The sequence below is a fragment of the Rattus rattus genome, chromosome 2 (assembly GCF_011064425.1).
Source record: "Rattus rattus isolate New Zealand chromosome 2, Rrattus_CSIRO_v1, whole genome shotgun sequence".
Taxonomy (NCBI): domain Eukaryota; kingdom Metazoa; phylum Chordata; class Mammalia; order Rodentia; family Muridae; genus Rattus; species Rattus rattus.
The window spans coordinates 58,687,791-58,704,953 of NC_046155.1; the positions used below are offsets into that span (position 1 = coordinate 58,687,791).

At 44.0% G+C, this 17,163-nt stretch overlaps 1 protein-coding gene across 2 annotated transcripts in view; it reads right to left on the reverse strand.

The window, feature by feature from the left end:
• Nucleotides 1-9,791, reverse strand: part of Trub1 (TruB pseudouridine synthase family member 1) — a 37,794-nt gene extending 28,003 nt beyond the window's left edge. Inside the window, exons 1-2 of one of the 2 annotated variants that reach the window (XM_032892248.1) lie at nucleotides 9,519-9,791; nucleotides 5,286-5,384 (exon numbers count right to left, since the gene is read on the reverse strand). In XM_032892248.1, the coding sequence (XP_032748139.1) occupies nucleotides 5,286-5,384; nucleotides 9,519-9,777 (358 nt within the window). In that variant the 5' untranslated portion in view covers nucleotides 9,778-9,791. Of the gene's footprint in view, nucleotides 1-5,285; nucleotides 5,385-9,506 lie in introns of both variants that reach the window. The other variant, XM_032892247.1, reaches the window with a different exon arrangement.
• Between the last annotated feature and the right edge of the window lie 7,372 nt (nucleotides 9,792-17,163).

Genomic DNA, 17,163 nt, shown 5'->3' on the forward strand with positions numbered 1-17,163 from the left:
CAACTAAGAAATTCTGAATATGGAAAGGAAGAAAAGAATATTTTCCTGTTCCCAAATATTAAACACAGCAAATACCTCAACCCAGCCAATTAGAGGATGAAGATTGAGAGCGGTCTCAAAGGATGCACTGGGATTTTATATGGGTGCCATAAAAACAATACATGGTACAATTAGCCATGTTCAGCCTGAGGAGACCCTGACAGGCTTCATCACTAAACAAAGCAAAAGCCATCATCGTAGCTAACGAACCATTAGAGATGATTAGTAGCACGCAGTACACAATCAAGAAGAGAGAAACAGGGGTGATCAGCCCAACAGAGAGAAAGCTGCAGCTGGAATGAGGGCCAACAGAACTGCTTTAACCAGACCAGCCAACCACAGCAGTCGCCGCTGTCTTCCTGCTTCAAACGTGGCTCACCAGGGACAGTCGAGTGCATTTAATCATCTCTTTATATAAAAGTCTGGCCACTGCGCGTCTGCACCCATCTTCCTTTTCCAGCTCAGACCACTTCGTAACTGTTTCTGGAACCTCACTGTGCACACTACAAAGTCCACAGCAAACCCAATTCCTAAGTCCCAGCTCCTTAATACTCAGAGCTTAACCTTCAAAGTCCGGCTCAAGCCTCAGCTCATTCATAAGGTCTACCCCGAGTTCCCTGACACCGCGGCGGCCAATCCTCCATCCCTAAGTAGAATCCCAATCGTTCGAGAACTAAGATCAAAGGTCGTTTGCCTTCAGTAGCTCTGAAGAGCTTGACAGTCTTCAAGCGGCAGCAACTTGTTAATGCTGATGATGAGGCAAAAACTTTGTGTAACAGCAGCAAAGACCTGATGTAATTTGATCACATGCAGATGAATCAATAGCTTTTGAACGGCTGCTCTATGTAGTCCTGAGAGGACAACACAGAGCAGGAGAATCATTTCCTGACTTTGAAGCTTAAGGATTCTCAGTGGGGGAAGCAAGTGATAGACAGGGAGAAATCAAAGTGCTCAAAACTGTTGTCCCAGTGAGTGGGTGGACACTGCTAACAGTCGTGCGATGGTGCATGGAAGCGTCAATATGAACCGAGGGAGGAGCCGCTGGGAGAGGTCCAGAGAGGAACACCCGGAAGTCTGAGGCCCGAGAAGGCTTCATCCATCGGCACTGCAAAGGGAGGAAGTTGATGGGCTCGCACACGAAGAGAAACGCAAGCTCTGAAGGAGAAAACCGCACTCGGTCTCGGGACCAGAGTGGGGGCAGTGCGTTCGTCAACCTCACAAGCCCTGACCTGGGATTTTGACTCAGTCGCGTGCTCCGCTGGGACGGTGGCTTCCAGCCCAGCTAGGTGGTCCAGAGTGATGAACTGTGAAGCAGGCACTTGAGAGTCACCCAGAAAAGCCCTCTCACCGTGTGTTGGAGAAGAGACAAGGCGGGAGAGGCGGGATGGTTAGCGGAAGTAGAATTTGGAGAACGCTCGTCCAACAGTGGGGTCTTAGGAAGAGTATCTACAGCTGGGATCCTGCCAATCAGCGGCTTTTCTATGAAGGGCAGGGTCGAGGGCTGGGTTCTGCAGTTTTACTTGGTGACTCTCCACCCATTCCCAGCTCTGCTGTCCTTGATCATCAAAATCCTACTCTGTACTTAACTGTATAGGCGCAGAACTGAATAAGACTTGGCCTAGCCATCCGAGCCACAGTCTAACAGGGACACAAAAGTTAAGAGGGCAGCCCTCCCATGTATAAGCGGAAGAGAGCGTCCCAGGGAAACCTGGAAAAGGCAGCATAGGAGACGAGAGAAACTGCAGTCCCAGGAAAGGAGGTGCCTGACCTGGGAAACGTGGAGCACACGGTGGATAAAATAAGGGTCTCCTCACAATCACTATTTTGTTTTCCAAATTGCCTATGACTTTAAAAAAAAAAAAAAAAAAAAAACCTATGTCAGGTCCCACCAGGACACCAGTTCCTAGGTATAAGGGGTCTCCACAAGGTGCCCACAGGTGAGGGAGGGCACCTCTCGCTGACGTTTGTTAAAGTCTCTAACACCTCCATCACAGTTGGAGGAATCTCCTTAGTACGCTAAAGTAACTGACAGTCCACAGAAGGCTGATCCTAACCAGTCAGCCTTTGAACAGTGCTCTGGTAATGACCCCCATGGCCTCACAGAGGACCAATCACACCATTGAACTTTTGCTGTTACATAGACAAGAAAAAAAATAATGTTTACGACATTTTTCAAGGTCTTAAAAAACTAACATGGAAAATATTCCTGTTAGGTGTGAGCCGGAGCAGGAAACCGCAAAGAGAGCTCCGTTTCGGAACAGGCGTGGAGAGAGATGGAGACACAGCTCTGCGCCTGCGCACGGCTCTGACTGCTCTCCCGCAGGACTGGGGTTCAGTTCCCGGCACGCATGCGGCAGACTATAACCAACCATAACTCTGATCTCCAGGGGACCCAACCCCCTCCTCTGGCATCACTCAGAGACACAAAGTAAAGTAAAAAGTGAGGGTGAACAGAACTAAGAAGAAACACGCAAACAGAATTAAGAATGGTCGTTTGGTAGAAGGCGCAATCATAATTACTTATCAGCTTTGTGATGCTTCTGAAACTTTCACTGTGCTTTTATAACCTGTAAAGTTAAACACGTCGAGTTAAAGTGGTTATAGAAACTTGTTTCCATCTTAAGGGGCTGACGGTAAGAGTTATTTTCCTATGGCTGCTGTAACAAACTGTCCCTGTGGTTTAAGGAGACCCCACCGTCCCTGGCATATAGTTCCCAGGTCAAATCTAAAGCAGGCGGTCATGGGCCACGACAATGATTAATATCAATTTTAAAAGAACTGTGGGGACTGGCGTGGCTGTGCTCCTTCTGCAGTCCTGGGCTCAGCTAAACACAGCCCCACGTTCAAGTCTTCCCTTTTCCAGCTCCCAGGGGCTGCCCACGTTCTTGGCTGTGGTCCCTTTCACCTTCGAAGCCATCGATCACAGCCAGTGATCGCATCCCTGCAGCCTAACGTCCTGGCTTTCTTGTGCCTCTTCCACTTCTAAGGATGCTCACTGGGCTAACCTGGAAACTCCAGGTTATTACGTCATCTGCTCAGCAGCATTAACCCTGGCTGCCCCTGGGACATGGCCTAGCATGCTGGGGAGAGGGGAGAGTTAGAGAGGAAGATGATGTAACTCCAGGAAACCACTCTTAGTTCATTTTCCAGGCTCTCAAGTAATATATATTTTTATATAAAATAGAATGAAAATTCTTATTTTATTCTTAAATTGTCACCTTAGATCAATAGTTCTCAATCTGTAGGTCACAGCCCCTTTAGGGTCAAATGACCCTCTCACAGGGGTCGCATATCAGATATCCTGCATAAGAGACATTTTACAATTCACAACAGTAGCAAAATTAGTTATGGCGTAGCAATGGGATATCTTATGGTTGGGGGGGTGGTCACTGCACTGTGAGGAAGTGTACTGAAGGGTCTCAGCCTAGGAAGGTTGAGAGCCCTGCCTCAGACCTTGGACCTGAACCATTACTGCAGAGAACACGGTTTATAAAATGGACAGAGCTCTGGCAGTAAGATGATGGATGAAACGCTGCCCCGTGTGGCACGCAGCAAGAGCAGAGTCCGGATGGGCACGAGTGGAAGAGGGAGAAAGAAGACAGGAAGTCACTAACAGACAGGAATGACAGGGCAGCTGAAAAGCACAGAGACACAGCATGGTGACTCAGTGAAAGAGGAACGCCAACACCGCCCCAGCCTCCATCTCACACTCGCTGCAGAGGAAGGGGAAGCCGAGGACACAAAGGAAACAACAGCACAAGAACCACAGGACAACACAACCCAGCGTCAGTCCCGGGACAACACAACCCTTAGAACCTCTACCATAGTTTTAAAACAAAAAATTTGTTTTAAATTTCTCCTCTTAATCAATACACCAAGTTTTCCTACACAAGCAACTAACCAGTAACCTATCAGGTTATGTTCTAAAGAAATTAAACTGAGATTAGATGAGATGAGATTAGATGATTAGATTAGATGAGATGAGATCAGATTGATGTGGCGGCACCTCCAAAACTGTTTGCTGTACCTTGTCAGTAGCTGCACAACTATCCCACGTGCAGAGACTCATAAATAGCGAGGATTCATGATTCACAGAACATCTGTGCCTCAGTAAGATGGCCTGACGTGGTAAGAGTGTACCACTGGGTCACCAGGGACAAGCCTTCTACTTCCTGGTTAGAGGAGACATTTGCTTGTCTTTCATCAACTGTGATAAAATACAACAATGAATACGATGTTCCTCTCCAGGAAATATATCACACAGTACCCAAGTTTTATTTGGGGTTGGGAATTGGCCCCAGGCTCCCTCTGCCTGTACGGTAGCCCAGAATTCCAGATTACTACAAGAGGACAGCAGTCCACATAGTCAAAGAACAGCAAACCAGGATTATGGCCCAGGGAGAGTCGAACAGCTCCTCGGACCCAAGCTCACAGGTGCTAGGCAAGACACAGCGAGCGGTTTCATTCCTGCTGTGCTAACTGCTGTCCTGCTCGGATTCAAGCCTTCACTCAAAGCTCTGTGCACACATAGAAGAGGCAATGGTGCTGTGTGCTCTGTGATGCTGTGTGCTCTGTGGTGCTGTGTACTGTGTGCTGTGTGGTGCTGTGTGCTGTGTGCTGTGTGCTGTGTGCTGTGTGGTGTATGCTATGTGGTGCTATGTGCTCTGTGGTGCTGTGTGCTGTGTGCTATGTGCTTGTGCTGTGGTGCTGTGTACTGTGTGCTGTGTGCTGTGTGGTGGTGTGTGCTGTGTGCTCGGGGGGCTATGTGCTCTGTGTGCTGTGTGCTATGGTACTGTGTGCTTGTGCTGTGGGGCTGTGTGTGCTGTATTCTCTGTGTGCTGTGTGCTCTGTGGTGCTGTGTGTTGTGTGCTCTGTGGTGCTATGTGTTGTGTGCTATGTGCTCTGTGGTGCTGTGTGCTCTGTGTGCTGTGTACTATGGTACTGTGTGGTCTGAGGCACTGTGTGCTCTGTGTACTGAGGTGTTGTATGCTGTGGTGCTGTGGGCTATGGTGCCGTGTTTTGTGCTGTGTGTTCTGTGCTATGGTACTGTGTGCTCTGAGGTGCTGTGTGCTCTGTGGTGCTTGTGCTGTGGTGCTGTGTGCCCGGCACCATTCAAGGGCTTGAGGGAAGAAGGATTGTAACCACAGTACAGCTAGAATATCCCAGTGTACACTGAGGTACCAGGGCTCAGCTAGCATTTCTGGTATTAATGGAAAGCATCATTAAACTTCCCTTGTGTCTCTTACCCAGAACACCTTGCGCTGCGCTGTCCAGTGTCCCTCCATGTCCAACTTTCAATGTCTGCTTTTGCCTCTTGTTCCATTCTGGAGATGGCAATCCAGCTTCTACGGGAGTAATCAGGATGAAAAAAGGTAATTACGAGTCAGGCGGAGCATGGGAGACATAACCTATTCAAGACGAAAGGTTCAATACATGTGTAAGGCTATGACTGCATAACTAGCAAAAACAAAAACAAAAAACAGATGTTAAAGGTAGTGGGCTCAGTGTGGTTATGCATGCTTTTCAACAATGAGTTTGAGGCCACAGTGGCCACCACATAGTGAGTCCTGGGATGGCCAAGGATATACGGTGAGACCCTGTCTCAAAACACAGAGCAATTGTACAGCCAGACCCAGGAAGACTGCTCAGATGGCAAGCTGTTTACCACTCAAGCATGAGGAACTGAGTCCAATCCCCAGGCCCATGGTAAAGAAAAAGTTGGGGGTGGTGACATGAATTTATCCCTGAGGCAGGGGCTTGCTGGCATCTACTTGGTAAATTCCAGGACATTGAAACATCTCTCAAAAAAATAATGTGGACAGAGGAATGACTCCTGAGGTTGACCTCTGGCCTCCACACACATGTGTACACACACACACACACACACACACACACACACACACACACACAGAGGGAGAGGGACAGATCCAAAATTACAAAAGAACAGTATTTCAAAATTAGTGAACTAGAAACTAGAACTTATGTATGTATATATGTAGTATTGTATGTATTTATGTATCTATCTATCTATCTATCTATCTATCTATCTATCTATCTATCTATCTATCTATCTATCTGTATGTGTGGACATTCTGGTTGCATGTATGCCTGTGTACCCTGTGCACAGTGTTCAAAGAGGCCAGAAGAGGGCAGCAGAGCCCGAGGAACTAGAGTTACAGATGGAGATGAGCCACCAAGTGGATGCTGGGAACGGAACCTGGGATCGCTGGAATATTAGTCAATGTCCTTATCTGTGGAGCTATCTTTCCAGCCCCAAAGAACTGAGTCAATATTCAAGCTAACCCGGTGAATTCTAATGATATCTATAGAAAAATAAGAAAAAAGTTAGCTTTGACAAGTGCAGCTAGTTTTAAAAGACCTCAGCTAAGGTCTCTACATGTCTGTGATTTCCTCTGTCCTTCTCTGGTGTCTGCTAACTGGGAGCACATCTCATACAGGGCAATCTCTACCTACATCTAGTTCTCAGCTAGCTTTATTAGTTGTCATCGCAATGGTTCAGAACCTCGGGATAGGGTGTACACTTGGGCTCTAACATCACCATACTTGGAGGACATGACCCCAGCACCATGGGCCTCTACTTGCCCTTAGGTGACTTCAAATACTCCACCTTCCACGTGCAATGCATCACGGATCTCGTCAGTGAAATTACAAAAGTACATTGGGGAACTCCGTATTTTCTACTTGATATGCCTTAGTATAAAGATCCCATAAATGCAATCATCTTGTCTGAGCCCAAATTTATCAATAACTCACACTGTTGAAATTGGGTTCACTCTTCTGAACTGAATATTCAGATGACTGTTTACGGATGACCATTTAAAGTCCTAACTGTGAAAATCTATATGCCTCAGGCCTTGAAGGGTTCAAAGTCGAGGAAGAGAGGGGTTCTATAATAGGAGGAATCAATGCAAGGGAGGCAAGGAATGTTTGCAAAGAGGCTATGCCTGCGGGCTGAGTAAATCAGTGTTTGTCAAGCCTGGGACAAGAGAGAATTGCTTGCTATCTTTAAGAATCTTGCAGGGTGATTCTGATGGGTTAGCAAGGCACTGGGGAAGCCTGGGCTTGCTAATAGGAATATGGAATCGCCCAATCACAGGCACTGGGGAACCTGGGTTAGCTAATAGGAATACGGAATCGCTCAATCACAGGCACTGTAGGAGAGGAAGATGTCAGCATCTCAGTGAGCGCTCTGCAGAAAGCAGCCTAGTGTCAACCTTGAAACCATCAGTCCCAGTAAAGTGCATCCAAGAAACTTCAGAGTTTTGATCCTATGAAGAGCTTTTCTAAGAACTGCAATCCTTGGTCCAAAACCAAGCCAAATGAAAACAACATAACTGTGAGGGAAAAAACAAGATTCCTAAGATATCACAATGCTTCCCTTTGATGCAAGCCCTCAGTTCACTATGCCCTAAATGACACGTCCTGACAGACAGTAGCATATAAGGAAAACTCAATGCTCTAGTGTCGTTAACGCTGTAATAAAAGACCTCCACAAAGGTAACTCACGAGAGTTCATTTTAGCTCATAATCCCAGCTTACTCTCTACCACTGTGGAGCTTGAGAGCTGGTCACCACATCCAGTCAGGATCACAGTGAGAATGAAGGCTTGCATGCTTGTGCCTAGCTCAAGTTCTCCACTCTCACACAGTTCAAATCCCATCTAGCGGAGGGCACCACCCAAGCAGGCTGTGTCTTCCTAAGTCAATGAACTCAATTAAAACAATCCCTCACAGACATGCCCACGGACCGAGCCAATAGAGACAACCTCTATCCTTCACTGAAATCCCCTACCCAGGGAATCCCAGATGATTCTGAGATGGCAATCAAAGTTAACAGATGAGCAGGTACAACACCAGCACTTAGCATCTGGAAGAATGTACGTATTGGTCAATAAGCATTAAAACTTCCATTTTACCCGTTACAATTAGCAAATTTCTATCAGAATAGTTTGGCTCCTGACTAAAAGACCAATTTAAATCAGGGCGGGGGTGCACACCTGTAAATCTCACCTTCAGGAGCTGAGGCAGGAGGATCACTGAGTGAGTTCAAGGCAAACCTATCTCGAAACAAACAAAAATAGATTAACTCTTCCAGGAGACACTGAACAGTGTAAGAGGTCTCTCTGGACAAGCTAAGCCAAAACAGAGACCACAAGACTACAAGCCGAGTTAAGGGGAGAGACAGCCACTGTTCGTCCTGTGTCCCTGTAGGATAGCACAGGGACAGGGTAACATGAGAATCCAGTAAAAGAAAGGCTCTGTGGGGACTGTTCACAGGGTAAAGTGCTCACCAAGCAATCCTGAGGACCAGAGTTTGGATCCCCAGTACCCACATTAAACATGAGGGTGACACTGAAGCCTACCTGATTCCCCGTGCTGGGGTGCCAGCTAGAGCAAGCTCAGTAGGCAGACTTGGCCTAATTGGCAAGATCTGGGTTCAAGTGAGGGAAGCACTCTAGCTCAATGTGCAAGATGGAAAGCCATCTCTAAAAATGGACATCACCTCTCTCTCTCTCTCACACACACACACACACACACACACACACACACACACACACAGAGAGAGAGAGAGAGAGAGAGAGAGAGAGAGAGAGAGAGAGAGAGAGAGGTAAGAATACATACACACAACACAGACATGGGAATATATACAGAGAGACAGAGACAGAGAGGAATACACAAATACCCACAAAGGAATACATACACTAAATACACATTCACAGGCAAAACAAAATGAAAGGGTTTGTTTTGTTTTTTTAATGCTATTGTTTTAAATGATCAACAGGAAGAATGGTTTGAAAAATGGCCATCTTCTATTTTAATGTTCCTCAAAAGATGTTCCATTAAAAAAAAAACAAAAAACAAAAAAAAACAAAAAAACAGCAGAATCAGGAGCAATAGAGTGCAATTTCCAAAATACATCTGAGATCTTCAGAACTTCAGCGTCTGCAAGTGTGGGCACTAGGAACCTGTATTTGTATAGAAGATGAATTACCGTGCCCACTAAAAGGTGAAAGTGGTGTCCTTTCTAGTCCTAGCTAACTCAGCCTACGTGTTTTTCAAAGTTTGCAACTTGGGGGTGCAGAGTCAGCGTTTCCTCTGGTGGGACTTATTTGCAAGAGCCAAATAAAAATCCTGGGAGGGATCAAACTACAGAAAACGGGGCTGCAAGCATCAGGGTGGAAACTTGTGTGTGCGGACTGGCCCCTAACTCCACACATACTTCCCGTGAGAAGTTCAAATGGCCACTGTTGAAAGAGTCTACACTTGGGTAAAAGTCCAAGGCCCAGATGCCCTGGGTTTCTATCCAGAGTTAATTTGGTGGTCACTCTTTATCTCTCCTGAGCCATAGGCACGCAAATTAAGTCAGGAAGTTAAAAAGAAAGACTAAAGATAAAAAATCCCAGGGTGCTAGCCCTGCGGCAGAGAACGCCTTAGCCTGGTCCCTACCCGGGCGGGTACCTGCCAGCAGCTTCTCCTTCAGCCGGTTCAGCAGCTCGGCTGAAGTGGGCCCTTTGGGCTTGTGCACGGCGAACACGCCGCTGAGCGACATGAGCTTAGCAGCCAGAGCGGCCTTGGAAATCTGGGCTTGCGATCCGGTCCTGGCCGCTGCCGCAGCAGCAGACACCGCTGCGGCTAGAGAGGCCGCGGCTGTTCCTGAAGTGTCTGGGGCTGTGTCCACAACCAGAGGTGAAACCACCTCTGCCTCCTCAGCTGCCATGCTTTCACGGCCTGGACCAAGAGGCGCACAGAGATGACACAAGTTGTGTTACAAGGCCTTCTGGGAATTGTAGTCCATAAGCTCGGTACAGTTTGCTAGGGCACCTCAGGATTCTGGTGGAATCTCTAAATATCTCTATTTCCAAATGCTCTTAGTTCCCTGAAGCAGAAGTACATTGGGGTTGCCATTGTAAACCGCCCAACGCAAACACCTAATTTGTGTATTTGAGGTGAGGGAGTCACTTCCTTTCTGTAAAAGAACGCACTCTCCCCTAAAAACCCTACGTGTGTGTGTGTGTGTGTGTGTGTGTGTGTGTGTGTGTGTACGAATATATAGATTTTGAAATACTTTATTTTGATAACTCCACTTTTTTGACTGAAGTCTTTACGATTCTAAAAAAGTGTTAATGTTCTTTTGGAGTTTCTATTCCTTTATAGACGTTGGTTGGGTATCAAAAACTGTCATTGAGCCATTTGTGATGGTGCATGAAGGTCACTGACAGGTTTTGCCCTTTCCCCCCTTTTTCCTTCTCCCTTGCTAAACTGTAGGTTACATTTCTAAAGCTGGCCCCCAAGGTCCATTCCCTCATTAAGTCACTGACTCATTCATGAGACAAAATAATCAACAAGCAAAATTCACTGTTTGACTAACATATCCCATCAGGATTCACCAACTCACCCTAGCATGGGCTCTCCCTACCCCTCACAGTGCATGCCTTTCATCCAAGTATTTAGGAGGCAGAGGCAGGCAGATTTCCATGTGTTCCAGGCCAGCCAGGGTAACATACTGAGACCCTATCTCAACAAACAAACAAACGAAAACAACAACAAAAACTCCTATGGTTTTAATTAATAATTAAACTCTTTGCAGACCCGGTGTTAGACCATCTCTCTAAGAGTAGTTCAATCCACCGCAGAAGTTTGATCCTAAAATAAAGCAAAATAGAGGGGGGGAACACCTTACTTCTTCCTCAGACACAATAAATGGCAGTGTGGCTATTATGGGATAGCCACTCTGTCTTCCTCATTTCTCCACACTGCCTTTCAGCCATTCTTTCTCATAGTTCTCCCTGAGACTAGCATTCTTTCCTAATGATGCCTCCTTGCCTAATGATTCTGGTCAGGAGATGCCATTCACATTTCTACCATTCATGCAACAGATATATGTCAAAACAATTATAACAAATACAGTGTTCTGGGCATTAGAAGCACCTAACTCTGATTTTCTAAAGTAGCCAACATCTTACACATTGGGCAAGCCTTTAACTCACAGGTCATTTTATTTAATATTTTATTTCAGACGGACTAAGATAGTCTGAGATCTCTCTCCTTCTCTCTCCCCTATCCCCATTGTGATGGTTTGCATATGCTTGGCCCAGGGAGTGGCACTATTAGAAGGTGTGGCCTTGTTAGAGGAAGTGTGTCACTGTGGGGTGGACTTGGCGACCCTCCTCCCAGCTCCTCCTAGGATGCTGAGACTGTTCCTGGCTTCTTTCCAATGAACGTGTAGAACTATCAGCTCCTCCTGCACCATGCCTGCCTGGATGCTGCCATGCTCCCGCCTGATAATAATGGACTGAACCTCTCAACCTGTAAGCCAGACCCAATTAAATGTTGTCCTTTATAAAACTTACATTGAGCCCAAATCCTGCGGGGAAGAGAGCCGACCACCCAGGAGCACAGACATCCTGAGGCCGCAGGAGGGACTGCCAGCTCTACACACCTCAGCCCACATCGCTGGTCTAAGGGGAAACTGCACAGTGCCTCTGGACACAGGGATATAGGAACAGACAGCCACAAGTACCTGCGGTTCTGGTCTACGCACAGGGCCAAACAGCTCCCTGCACCCAAATCCCATAGGGGAGAGAGCTGGACCCTCAGAAGTGTGGATACTCCTGAGAAGTCAGAGGAGACTACCCTCTGCCAACAGTCCAGACCCAAGAGGGAATCGCATAGTGGCAACTGTGTCCTCAGGGTGCCAGGACCTACCCGAGCCATCAGGGGAAGGACCCTTTGATTCCTGCCTGCTTCTAGAGCTGGAAGACAGTCTTCAGGAGCACCACCACAGCTGAGAGCAGAGCACCTGTTCTCAGGAAAGGCTGAAAGAAAACAGGAAAACAGTTCTACAGGAGTGCTTACACTGAGGCCTACAGCAGGGTCAAGTTACTCTCAGAAACAGCAAGACAAGCAAACACCAGAGACAACCCAATGGCTAGAGGAAAGTGAAGGAAACTAAGCAACAGAAACCAAGACTACATGGCATCATCAGAGCCCAGTTCTCCCACCAAAGAAAATACTGGATATCCAAACACACCGGAAAAGCAAGATTTAGATTTAAAATCACATTTTTTGGTAATGATGGAGGACTTTAAGAAAGACCTAAAGACCCTTAGAGAAATGCAGGAAAGCACAGCTAAACAAGTAGAAGCCCTTAGAGAGGAAACACAAAAATCCCTGAAAGAATTACAGGAAAACACAACCAAACAGGTGAACGAATTGAAAGTGGAAATAGAAACAATAAAGAAAGCACAAAGTGAGACAACCCTGGATATAGAAAACCTAAGGAAGAGAAAAAAAGCCATAGATACAAGCATCACCAACAGAATACAAGAGATAGAAGAGAGAATCTCGGGGGCAGAAGAAAACATCGACACAACTGTCAAAGATAATGTAAAATGCAAAAAGCTCCTAGCCCAAAACATACAGGAAATCCAGGACACAATGAGAAGATCAAACCTAGGGATAATAGGTATAGAAGAAAGTGAAGACTCCCAACTTAAGGGGCCAGTAAATATATTCAACAAAATTATAGAAGGAAACTTCCCTGACCTAAAAAAAGAGATGCCCATAAACATACAAGAAGCCTACAGAACTCCAAATAGATTGGACCAGAAAAGAAACTCCTCCCCGTCACATAATAGTTAAAACACCAAATGCATAAAACAAAGCAGCAAGTGACATATAAAGGCAGACCTATAAAAATTACACCAGACTTTCTCACCAGAGACTATGAAAGCCAGAAGATCCTGGACAGATGTCATATAGACCCTAAGAGAACACAAATGCCAGCCCAAGTTACTGATATCCAGCAAAACTTTCAATTAACATAGATGGAGAAACCAAGATATTCCATGACAAAACCAAATTTATGCAATATCTTTCTACAAATCCAGCCCTACAAAGGATAATAGATGGAAAACTCCAACACAAGGAGAGAAACTACACCATACAGAATGCAAGAATACAATTTCCTTGCAATGAAACCAAAAGAGAGACAGACAAACATAATTCAACCTCTAACAATGAAAATAACAGGAAGCAACAATCACTATTCCTTAATAAAAAGACTCAATTCCCCAATAAAAAGACATAGACTAACAGACTGGATATGTAAAGAGGACCCAGCATTTTGCTGCATGCAGGAAACACACCTCAGAGACAAAGACAGACACTACCTCAGAGTAAAGATAGATAGAAAGCAATTTTCGAAGCAAATGGCCCAAAGAAACAAGCTGGATTTACCATTCTAATATCAAATAAAATTGACTTTCAACCAAATGTCATTAAAAAAGACAAGGAAGGACACTTCATATTCCTCAAAGGAAAAATCCATCAAGATGAACTCTCAATCCTAAATATCTATGCTCCAAATGCAAGGGCACCTACATTCATAAAAGAAACCTTACTAAAGCTCAAAGCACACATTGCACCTCACACGCTAATAGTAGATTTCAACACTCCAGTCTCATCACTGGACAGATCATGGAAACAGAAATTAAAAAGAGACATAAAGAACTAACAGAAGTTATGAACCAAATAGATTTAACAGATATTTATAGAATATTCCATCCTAAAACAAAAGGATATACCTTCTTCTCAGCACCTCCTGGAACCTTTTCCAAAACTGACCATATAATGGGTCACAAAACAGGCCTCAACAGATACAGGAAGATAGAAATAATCCCATGCATCCTATCAGATCACCACTTACTAAGATTGGTCTTCAATAACAACAATAATGACAGAAAGCCCACATATACATGGAAGTGGAACAATGTTCTACTCAATGACAACTTGGTCAAGGAAGAAATAAAGAAAGAAATTAAAGACTTCTTAGAATTAAATGAAAATGAAGATACAATATTCGCAAACTTATAGGACACTATGAAAGCGGTACTAAGAGGAAAACTCATAGCTCTGAGTGCCTGCAAAAAGTAACAGGGGGGAGCATATGTCAGCAGCTCAACAGCACGCTTTAAAGCTCTAGAACAAAAAGAAATAAATAAACCCAAGAGGAGTAGAAAGCAGGAAATAATCAAACTCAGAGCTGAAATCATCCAAGTAGAAACGAAAAGGACTGTACAAAGAATCAACAAAACCAGGAGCTGGTTCTATGAGAAAATCAACAAGATAGATAAACCCTTAGCCAGACTAACCAGAGGTCACAGAGAGTGTATCCAAATTAACAAAATCAGAAATGAAAAGGGAGACATAACAACAGAATCTAAAGAAATTTAAAAAATCATGAGATCCTACTACAAAAGCTTATATTCAACAAAACTGGAAAATCTGGAGGAAATGGACAATTTTCTAGACAGATACCAAGTACCAAATCAGGAACAAATAAACCATTTAAATAACCCCATAACTCCTATGTAAATAGAAGCAGTTATTAAGTCTCCCAACCAAAAAGAGCCCAAGACCAGATGGGTTAAGTGCAGAAATCTATCAGACCTTCATAGAAGACCTCATACCAATACTGTCCAAACTATTCCACAAAAATAGAAACAGACAGAGAACTACCAAATTCCTTTTATGAATCCACAATTACTCTTACACAGAAACCACACAAAGACCCAACAAAGAAAGAGAACTTCAGACCAATTTCCCTTATGAATATTGATGCAAAAATACTCAATAAAATTCTTGCAAACCGAATCCAAGAACACATTAAAACAATCATCCATCATGATCAAGTAGGCTTCATCCCAGGGATGCAGGGATGGTTTAGTGTACAAAAATCCATCAATATAATCCACTATTTAAACAAACTCAAAGATAAGAACCACATAGTCATTTCATTAGATGCTGAGAAAGCATTTGACAAAATTTAACATCCCTTCATGATAAAAGTCCTGGAAAGGTCAGGAATTCAAGGCCCATATGTAAACATAGTAAAAGCAATATACAGCAAACCAGTAGCTAACATCAAACTAAATGGAGAGAAACTTGAAGCAATCCCACTAAAATCAGGGACTAGACAAGGCTGCCCACTCTCTCCCTACTTACTCAATATAGTACTCGAAATCCTAGACTGAGGAATCAGACAGTGAAAGGAGGTCAAAGAGATACAAATTGGAAGAGAAGAAATCAAAATATCACTATTTGCAGATGATATGATAGTGTACTTAAGTGACCCCAAAAGTTCCACCAGAGAACGACTTAACCTGATAAACAACTTCAGCAAAGTGTTCGGGTATAAAATTAACTCAAACAAATCAGTAGCCTTCCTCTACTCACAGGATAAACAGGCTGAGAAAGAAATTAAGGAAATGACACCCTTGACAATAGTCCCAAATAACATAAAATATCTTGCTGTGACTTTAACCAAGCAAGTGAAAGATCTGTATGACAAGAACTTCAAGTCTCTGAAGAAAGAAACTGAGGAAAATCTCAGAAGATGGAAAGATCTTCCATGCTCATGGATTGGCAGGATTAATATAGTAAAGATGGCCATTTTGCCAAAAGCAATCTACAGATTCAATGCAATCCCCATCAAAATTCCTACTCAATTCGTTATAGACATAGAAAAAGCATTTGCAAATTCATTTGGAATAACAAAATCCCAGGATAGCAAAAACTATACTCAACAATAAAAGAATTTCTGGGGGAATCACCATCCCTGACTTCAAGCAGTATTACAGAGCAATAGTGATAAAAACTGTATGGTATTGGTACAGAGACAGGCAGACAGATCAGTGGAACAAATTGAAGATAGAGAAATGAACCCACACACCTATAGTCACTTGATCTTTGACCAAGGAGCTAAAACCATCCAAAGGAAGAAAGATAGCATTTTCAACAAATGGTGCTGGTTCAACTGGAGGTCAGCATGTAGAAGAACGCAAATCGATCCATTCTTATCACCATGTACAAAGCTAAAGTCCAAGTGGATCAAGGACCTCCACATCAAACCAGACACACTCAAACTAATAGAAGAAAAAGTGGGGAAGAGTCTCAAACACATGGACACTGGGGGAAATTTCCTGAACAAAACACCAATGGCTTATGCTCTAAGACCAAGAATCGACAAATCGGGCCTCATAAAACTGCAAAGCTTTGGTAAATCAAAAGACACTGTCATTAGGACAAAACAGCAACCAACAGATTGGGAAAAGATCTTTACCAATCCTACAACTGATAGAGGGCTAATATCCAAAATATACAAAGAACTCAAAAAGCTAGACTCCAGAGAGCCAAATAACCCTATTAAAAAACGGGGTACAAAGCTAAACAAAACATTCTCAGCTGAGGATTATCGAATGGCCAAAAAGCACCTAAAGAAATGTTCAACATCCTTAGTCATCAGGGAAATGCAAATCAAAACAACCCTGAGATTCCACCTCACACCAGTCAGATTAGCTAAGATCAAAAACTCAGGTGACAGTAGATGCTGGCGAGGATGTGGAGAAAGAGGAACACTCCTCCATTGTTGATGGGATTGCAAACTGGTACAACCACTCTGGAAATCAGTCTGAAGGTTCCTCAGAAAATTGGACATTCCACTACCTGAGGACCCAGCTATACCTCTCTTGGGCATATACCCAAAAGATGCTCCAACATACAACAAAGACACATGCTCCACTATGTTCATAGCAGCCTTATTTATAATAGCCAGAAGCTGGAAAGAACCCAGATGCCCTTCAACAGAGGAATGGATACAGAAAATGTGGTACATCTACACAATGGAGTACTACTCAGCTATCAAAAACAATGACTTCATGAAATTCATAGGCAAATGGAATGAACTAGAAAATATCACCCTGAGTGAAGTTACTCAATCACAGAAAAACATGCTTGGTATGCACTCATTGATAAGTGGATATCAGCCAAAAAGTTTGAATTACCCAAGATGCAATCCACAGACCACAGGAAGCTCAAGAAGGATGACCAAAATGCGGATGTTCCCTGCCTTCTTAAAAGGGGAAAAATATATCCATAGGAGGGGATATGGAAGTAAAGTTTAGAGCAGTTACTCAAGGAATGGCTGTTCAGAGCCTGCCCCACATGTGGCCTATATATATATATATATATATATATATATATATATATATATATATATATATATATATATATATATATATATACAGCCACCAAAACTAGATAA